This window comes from Lepidochelys kempii, chromosome 1, assembly GCF_965140265.1.
Source record: "Lepidochelys kempii isolate rLepKem1 chromosome 1, rLepKem1.hap2, whole genome shotgun sequence".
Classification (NCBI taxonomy): domain Eukaryota; kingdom Metazoa; phylum Chordata; order Testudines; family Cheloniidae; genus Lepidochelys; species Lepidochelys kempii.
Window position 1 is genome coordinate 4930598 of NC_133256.1, and position 9364 is coordinate 4939961.

Below are 9364 nucleotides of genomic sequence, written 5' to 3' on the forward strand. Positions count from 1 at the left end.
GATCTGGGGCTCCTCAAAGAGGTTCTGGCTCCTTGATCAGCACCTTCCATATCCAGGCTCTGGCTTCTGGCCTGGGCAGGGGGTGGAGCCTTGGTGAAAGAGGAGAAGCAGGGAGTGGGGCCTCCAGGGGGAAGAAGAGGGGCAGGGCGGGGTCACCGAGGAGATGGAGATCCTGGCCTGTGGCCTGCTTTTGCCTTTTGAAAAGGTGGTCACCCTACACTGAATGGGCTGGGCTGGGATAGGAGCTAGCTGGGCCTGAGTTGAGGTGAGTTTCTACAGTCTTGCATCGCTGGGGCAGCACAAATGGAGCGGATGGGGAGGGAACCCAGGCTTGAGTCTCTTACCAGGACTCCTGTGTGTCCGACCACTACTCACACATGCAGTTCTGCCCTGCCTCAGTGGGGAGTGGACTGAGCAGGTGCGCTGTGTGAAAAGCCAATATTGGAGGGGTTGCCTGAATGGCTTCTCCTGGTGCGCCTGCATTAATCATGTCTCTCACCTGCCTGAGTGTGCAAGAGAAGACTGAGTGACTGTGCCCCTTGAATAGCCCCTGTCCACAGCTGGCGCAGCACCCATGGGTCATGCTAACATAAGAACATAAGAAAGGCCATAGTGGGTCAGACCAAAGGTCCATCCAACCCACTATCCTGTCTACTGACAGTGGCCAATGCCAGCTGCCCCATAGGGAGTGAACCTAACAGGTTATGATCAAGTGATCTCTCTCCTGCCATCTGTCACCCCCCTCTGACAAACAGAGGTTAGGGACACCATTTTTTACCCATCCTGGTTAATAGCCATTAGTGGACTTAACCTCCATGAATTTGTCCAGTTCTCTTTTAAACTCTGTTATAGTACTAGTCGTCACAACCTCCTCAGGCAAGGAGTTCCACAGGTTGACTGTGCGCTGTGTGAAGAAGAACTTCCTTTTATTTGTTTTAAACCTGCTACCCATTAATTTCATTTGGTGGCCCCTAGTTCTTATATTATGGGAACAAGTAAATAACCTTTCCTTATTCACTTTCTCCACACCACCCATGATTTTATAGACCTCTATCATATTCCCTCTTAGTCTCCTCTTTTCCAAGATGAAAAGTCCTAGCCTCTTTACTCTCTCCTCATATGGGACCCCTTTCCAAATCACTAATCACTTTAGTTGCCCTTCTCTGAACCTTTTCTAATGCCAGTATATTTTTTGAGATGAGGGGACCACATCTGTATGCAGTATTCAAGATGTGGGTGTACCACAGGTTTATATAAGGGCAATAAGATATTCTCCATCTTATTCTCTATCCCTTTTTTAATGATTCCTAACATTCCCTTTGCTTTTTTGACTGCCGCTGCACACTGCTTGGACGTCTTCAGAGAACTATCCACGATCTTTCTCCTGATTAGTTGTAGCTAAATTAGCCCCCATCATATTGTATTTATAGTTGGGGTTATTTCTTCCAAAGTGCTTTACTTTACATTTATCCACATTAAATTTAATTTGCCATTTTGTTGCCCAATCACTTAGTTCTGTGAGATCTTTCTGAAGTTCCATCCACATCCCTTCTCTTTATTGACTATCGACAGTAATTGCGAGGTCAGAGCAGCCACCAATACGAATCTTTACGGGCAAACATCCCACCAATCCCCTGGCTCTCCACAAAAAGTCACTCTGTAAATGCTGCTGCCTGGCTTGATCTCCCTCCACCAGTGCCCAGTCCTTCCTCACTATCCCTGTCCTCCCTCACCAGCCTTAGAGTATGTCTACACTACGAAATTAGGTCAAATTTATAGAAGTCATTTTTTTTAGAAATCGTTTTATATCGTCGATTGTGTGTGCCCCCACACAAAACGCTCTAAGTGCATTAATTGCATTAACTCGGCGCAGTGCTTCCACAGTACCAAGGCTAGTGTCGACTTCCGGAGCTCTGCACTGTGGGTAGCTATCCCACAGTTCCCACAGTCTCCGCCACCCATTGCAATTCTGGGTTGAGGTCCCAATGCCTGATGGGGCAAAAACATTGTTGCGGGCGGTTCTGGGTACATGTCGTCAGGCCCTCCCTCCCTCCGTGAAAGCAACAGCAGACAATGATTTTGTGCCTTTTTTCCTGAGTTACCTGTGCAGACGCCTAACCACGGCAAGCATGGAGCCCACTCAGCTCACTGTCACCGTATGTCTCCTGGGTGCTGGCAGACGCAGTACTGCATTGCTACACAGCAGCAGTAACCCATTGCCTTGTGGCAGCAGATGGTGCGATAGGCCTGATAACCATCATCATCATGCCTGAGGTACTCCCGGCCACCTCGGTAAGGTCGGTCAGGAGTGCCTGGGCAGACATGGGCGCAGGGACTAAAATAGGAGTGACTCAACCTGGTCATTCTCTTTAGTCCTGCCAGCAGTCCTATTGCACCATCTTCTGCTGAGCAGCCAGGAGATGAGGATGGCTAGCAGTCCTACTACACCATCTGCTGCCAGCCAAAGATGTCAGAGATAGATGGAGTGGATCAAAACAAGAAATAGACCAGAATTGTTTTGTAGTCATTTGCTCCCCCCTCCATCCCTCCCTTTGTGAAAGCAACAGCTGACAATTGTTTTGGTGAGGTCTGTCAAGGGTACCTTGAAAAGTTTAATGGAGATTCAGTCCTCCCTGAAATACTAGGGGGAGGGATAGCTCAGTGGGTTGAGCATTGGCCTGCTAAACCCAGGGTTTTGAGTTCAATCCTTGAGGGGGCCATTCTGTGAAACAGTTGTTTTTGTTTCTCCTTGATGTAAAGCCACCCCCTTTGTGGATTTTAATTCCCTGTAAGCCAACCCTGTAAGCCATGTTGTCAGTCGCCCCCTCCCTCGGTCAGAGCAACGGCACACAATCGTTCCACTCTTTTTTTCTGTGCAGACGCCATACCACAGCAAGCATGGAGCCCGCTCAGATCACTTTGGCAATTAGGAGCACATTATACACCACACGCATTATCCAGCAGTATATGCAGCACCAGATCCTGGCAAAGTGCAACCGGGCGAGTAGGCGACGTCAGCGCGGTGACGGGAGTGATGAGGACATGGACACAGACTTCTCTCAAAGCACGGGCCCTGGCAATGTGGGCATCATGGTGCTAATTGGGCAGGTTCACGTGGTGGAACGCCAATTCTGGTCCCAGGAAACAAGCACAGACTGGTGGGACCGCATAGTGTTGCAGGTCTGTGACGATTCCCAGTAGCTGCGAAACTTTCGCATGCATAAGGGCACTTTCATGGAACTTTGTGACTTGCTTTCCCCTGCCCTGAGGTGCAAGAATAACAAGATGAGAGCAGCCCTCACAGTTGAGAAGCAAGTGGCAATAGCCCTGTGGAAGCTTGCAATGCCAGACAGCTACCAGTCAGTTGGGAATCAATTTGGGAGTGGGAAAATCTACTGTGGGGGCTGCTGTGATGCAAGTAGCCAACGCAATCAACGATCTGCTGATATCAAGGGTAGTGACCCTGGGAAATTATGTGCAGGTCATAGTGGATGGCTTTGCTGCAATGGGATTCTCTAACTGTGGTGGGGCCATAGACGGAACCCATATCCCTATCTTGGCACCGGAGCAGCAAGCCAGCTAGTACATAAACCGCAAGGGGTACTTTTCAATGGTGCTGCAAGCACTGGTGGATCACAAGGGACATTTCAGCAACATCATCGTGGGATGGCTGGGAAAGGTACATGATGCTTGCATCTTCAGGAACTCTGGTCTGTTTCAAAAGCTGCAGGAAGGGAATTTATTCCCAGACCAGAAAATAACTGTTGGGGATGTTGAAATGCCTATATGTATCCTTGGGGACCCAGCCTACCCCTTAATGCCCTGGTTGATGAAGCCATACACAGGAAGCCTGGACAGTAGTCAGGAGCTGTTCAACTACAGGCTGAACAAGTGCAGAATGGTGGTAGAATGTGCATTTGGACGTTTAAAAGTGCGCAGGCGCAGTTTACTGACTCAGTTAGACCTCAGCGAAACCAATATTCCCACTGTCATTACTGCTTGCTGTGCGCTCCACAATATCTGTGAGAGTAATGGGGAGATGTTTATGGTGGGGTGGGAGGCTGAGGCAAATCACCTGGCCACTAGTTACATGCAGCCAGACACTGGGACGGTTAGAAGAGCACAGGAAGGTGTGGTGTGCATCAGAGAAGCTTTGAAAACCAGTTTCATGACTGACCAGGCTATGGTGTGAAAGTTCTCTTTGTTTCTCCTTGATGAATCCCCCCCACTTGGTTCACTCTACTTCCCTGTAAGCTAACCACCCTCCCCATCCCTGCTTCGATCACCGCTTGCAGAGGCAATAAAGTCATTGTTGCTTCACATTCATGTGTTCTTAGGTGTCTGGATGAGGAGGCTATGGAACTTGAGGAGGAGGGTGGCTGGTTACACAGGGGCTGTAGCGGCCGTCTGTGCTCCAGCTGCCTTTCCTGCAGCTCAACCATATGCTGGAGCATATTAGTTTGATCCTCCAGCAGCCTCAGCATTGAATCCTGCCTCCTATCATCACGCTGCTGCCACCTTTCAGCTTCAACCCTCTCTTCAACCCTCCACTTACTCTATTCAGCCTGCCACCTCTCCTCCCGTTTTGTGCTTTCCTGCACTATGACATTGTCTGCCTCCACACATTCGTCTGTGCTCTGTCAGTGTGGGAGGACAGCATGAGGTCAGAGAACATTTCATCACGAGTGCGGTTTTTGTTGTTATTTTTTGCCTTCTAATCTTCACTAGCCTCTGGGAAGGAGAAGATCCTGCGATCCTTGAAACACATGCAGCTGGTGGAGAAAAAAAAGGGACAGTGGTATTTAAAAAGACACATTTTATAGAACAATGGGTACACTCTTTCATGGTAAACCTTGCTGTTAACATTACATACATAGCACATGTGCTTTTGGTACAAGGTCACATTTTGCCTCCCCCCACCACGTGGCTATCCCCTCACCCCTCCCCGTGGCTAACAGCAGGGAACATTTCTGTTCAGCCAAAGGCACACAGCCCAGCAGGAATGGGCACCTCTGAATGTCCCCTTAAGAAAAGCACCCTATTTCAACCAGGTGACCATGAATGATATCACTTTCCTGAGGATAACAAAGAGAGATAAAGAATGGATGTTGTTTGAATGCCAGCAAACATACACTGCCATGCTTTGTTATGCAATGATTCCCGACTCTGTGCTGCTGGCCTGGAGTGATAAAGTGTCCTACCATGGTGGACGGAATAAGGTTGCCCTCCCCAGAAACCTTTTGCAAAGGCTTTGGGAGTACCTCCAGGAGAGCTTTATGGTATGGAGATGTCCCTGGAGAATTTCCACTCCATCATCAGACACGTTAACAGACTTTTCCAGTGGCTGTACTGGCCGCGAATGCCAGGGCAAATTAATCATTAAACACGCTTGCTTTTAAACCATGTATACTATTTAAAAAGGTACACTCATCAGAGGTCCCTTCTCTGCCTGGTAGGTCCAGGAGACAGCCTTGGGTGAGTTCGGGGGGTACTGGCTCCAGGTCCAAGGTGAGAAACAGTTCCTAGCTCTCAGGAAAACCGGTTTCTCTGCTTCCTTGCTGTGAGCTATCTACAACCTCATCATCATTATCTTCCTTGTTCCCCAAACCTGCTTCCGTGTTGCCTCCCTCTCCACTGAAGGAGTCAAACAACACGGCTGGGGTAGTAGTGGCTGAACCCCCTAAAATGGCATGCAGCTCATCATAGAAGCGGCATGTTTGGGGCTTTGATCTGGAGCGGCCGTTCGCCTCTCTGGTTTTCTGGTAGGCTTGCCTCAGCTCCTTAAGTTTCATGCAGCAGTGGTTCGGGTCCCTGTTATGGCCTCTGTCCTTCATGCCCTGGGAGATTTTGACAAAGGTTTTGGCATTTCGAAAACTGGAACGGAGTTCGGATAGCACGGATTCCTCTCCCCATACAGGGATCAGATCCCGTACCTCCCGTTTGATCCTTGCTGGAGCTCTTTTGCGATTCTGGGACTCCATCATGGTCACCTCTGCTGATGAGCTCTGCACTCACCTGCAGCTTGCCACGCTGGCCAAACAGGAAATTGAAATTCAAAAGTTCGAGGGCCTTTTCCTGTCTACGTGGCCAGTGCATCTGAGCTGAGAGCGCTGTCCAGAGCGGTCACAACGGGGCACTGTGGGATAGCTCCCGGAAGCCAATACCGTCTAATTGTGTCCACAGTACCCCAAATTTGACCTGGCAAGACTGATTTCAGCACTAATCACCTTGTTGAGGATGGAGTAAAGAAATCGATTCTAAGAACCCTTTAAGTTGAAAAAAAGGGCTTCATCTTGTGGACGGGTGCAGGCTTAAATCGATTTAACGCTGCTAAAGTCAACCTCAACTCCTAGTGTAGACCAGGGCTTAGACCCCATATGAAACTTTCTATATAGTGGAGATGAGTAACTCATGTCATCTTGGATGTAAGTGTAAGCAGAGTCAGGATGAGCTCTACCCTGACATCTGGTGGTGAGTTGTTGCAGGTTGTGGAAAAGAACTTTAGGGGCTGTTCTCATTTTCATAGGCACACCCACCCCACCTAGATGGTCATTTTGGCTGCTATGGGATCCCCAGTTATTGGGGCAGGAAGAATAAAGTGTTATTATCCTGATTATGTGAATCAAGTACAGTGGAACTGTACTTGGCTTTTTGTTATGATAGAGGGACTCACCATCAACTGCGTAGCACTCTCTAGGAAAGGGACATAGGTTCCAAAACTCAGTGAGGGGAGAGAGGTTGGGGGCAGCTATTTGTACCTTGTGGTATGGGACCCTTGTGAGGTCTCTAATGCCAACTGTACTGTCTTCTCTCTCCACTGTGTAATAGCACAGCTAATTTTGATTCTATTAGGAGTCTAGTTACAGATTGCAGAGCTGAATTCACTTTGAGTCAATGGTGCACCAGCACTGGGACTTCCCTACTATAAGCTGAAATCACTGAGTACTAGTAACAGAGGGCCTGAAGGTAATTGGTGAATGGCTTACAGAACTCTTACTGGAGAGGAGCAGCTGGTGGAGTGGGGAGCAGGAGGTGGTGAGGGTTGCAGCAGAAACCCACAGAGAGGCGGGGCAGTCGACTGTTGGAGCATGTAAAGTGCGCCTTTACTCCCCCCCCCCCCCCATTTCAACACATGTGTGGTGGGGTTCAAACAGTGCAGATGAACTTTTGAACTCTGGACTCACCAAGGACAGAGACATTTGGGTTGCTGGACTTTGGGGTTGTTGGACTTTGGGGGATTTTTGGGTTGCTGGCCTCAAGAACCAAAGGGAAAGGACATGGCCCAATTTGCTTGGGGTGGGTTTTTTCTCATGGGTTGTGTTATGAATCCTGTTGGTGGTGTTTCTCCAACATAATGCCACATTGTTTCTCTCTGTTATTAAAAGACTTTTGCTACACTCAGACTCTGTGTGGGCGAGAGGGGAAGTATTGCCTCTTAAAGGCACCTGGGGGGGGAGGTGGTATATATTTGTCCCAGGTCACTGGATGGGGGCTTGAGCCAGTTTTGCATTGTGTTATTGGAATGGAACCCCTAGACACAGAACCTGGCCCTGGTTGCTGCCAACTCTGACTGGCAGAAGGGTTACATATGGGTCCAGGATGGAATAGGTGGCTCATGTTTTTTGTCTCCTATGTCACTAGAGCCAGGTGGTGAACTGACCCTTCTCTTGATGAATATCCTGATTATCCTCAGACGAAGGTGTTTGATTTTCATGCTGTACACAATTGGGTTCATCAGTGGTGGGAGAAGCAGGGCGATGTAGCCCAGGAGAATCTGAAGTAAGGGATAAGAGCCCTTCCCAAAGCTGTGTATCACAGTCAAGCTGATCTCTGGTGTGTAGAAGAGAAGGAGGACGCAGAGGTGGGAGACACAGGTGTTCAGGGCTCTCAGGCACTCCTTGTGGGATGTGATGCTCAGCACTGTTTTGAGGATCATCACATAAGAGAGAAAAATGAGCAGCGAGTCCAACCCCATTGTTAAGAGTTTAGTAAACAATCCATAGATGATATTGACTGTGATATCCAAACAAGCCATTGTCATGACCTCCCGGTGCGTGCAGTAGGAATTGAAGAGGACATTGGCTTGACAGTATCTGAACCGTTTCAGGAGAAAGGGAAGTGGAAGTATTATGACCATTGCCCTTAGCACAGCCACCAGTCCCATCTTGGCTATTCTTGGCAGGGTTAAGATGGAAGCATATCTCAGCGGGTTACGGATCGCGATAAAGCGGTCAAAGGCCATCAACAAGAGCAGGGAGGATTCAGTGCACTGAAGCAAGTGGATGAAGAAGAGCTGAGCTAAACAGGCATCGAGGCTGATCTCCCTAGAGTTAAACAAGTATATGCCCAGTATCGTCGGTATGGTGGTTATGGATATGCCAAGGTCTGTGATGGCCAACATGGAAAGGAAAATGTACATGGGCTCATGGAGGCTTGGATCTGTTTTTACAATAAACAGAATGACTAAATTTCCTACTATTGAAATAACATACATGAAGCAGAAGGGGATAGAAATCCAGAGATGTGCGTCTCTATGACCGGGTAGCCCGGAGAGAAGGAATATTACAGATTTTAATTTGGTGTCATTGACAGCTGACATAATGTACTGGGCAGGTGCGAGGAGTTCTGAAATGCCCTTCCTAAAAGAAAAATAAGAGGAGATTAGATGATATTTAGCAAGAAATCATTCTGCTCTCAGTGCACATCTACAGACTCCCAGGGCTCAAGGTAGATAAGCAAAAACATACTGTTGGATTTACATGGATCAGATTAATCAGACTGGATCAGACTTGTAGTCCATCTCCCCCAGTAACCAGTGGCCATGTCCAGATGCTTCAGAGGAAGGTAGAAGAAGTCCTGAATTATGCTGTGATGAGATAACCTGCTCCCAGGGAGTTTCCCCCTGACACCCACTAGATAGATATGTTTTGTGGTGTAAATCAGGAAGGTTTAGAGCCTCTCCAAAACTTTTTTAAAACAATCCTCTCTACTGTAATTGGATTTTCTGATTTCTCAGTCCCTCTTTGAATCCTGCTAAGCTCTTGGCCCCATTGATATCTTGTGGCTGTGAATTCCACAGCCTACTTGAGCACAGTATGATTTTACCATTGTGACCTTAGAACATACAAACATAAGAACGCCCATACTGGGTGAGACGAAGGGTCCATCTAGCCTAGTATCTATCTTCGACAGTGACTTATGCCAGGTGCCCCAGAGGGAATGAACAGAACGGTCATCATCAAGTGATCCATCATCCATTAATTTATGTAGTTCTCCTTTGAACTCTGTTATACCCTTCACACAGACACCCTTTCTGGCCCTGCACTTCTGCGTGTGGCCCCTTGTGTCATACCATCTGTATAAA

At 48.2% G+C, this 9364-nt stretch overlaps 1 protein-coding gene across 1 annotated transcript; it reads right to left on the bottom strand.

The window, feature by feature from the left end:
* Positions 1 to 7582: 7582 nt before the first annotated feature.
* Positions 7583 to 8599, bottom strand: LOC140905598 (olfactory receptor 51G2-like). The gene has a single exon (XM_073329112.1). The coding sequence runs from the start codon at positions 8597 to 8599 to the stop codon at positions 7583 to 7585; it is 1017 nt and encodes a 338-aa protein (XP_073185213.1).
* Between the last annotated feature and the right edge of the window lie 765 nt (positions 8600 to 9364).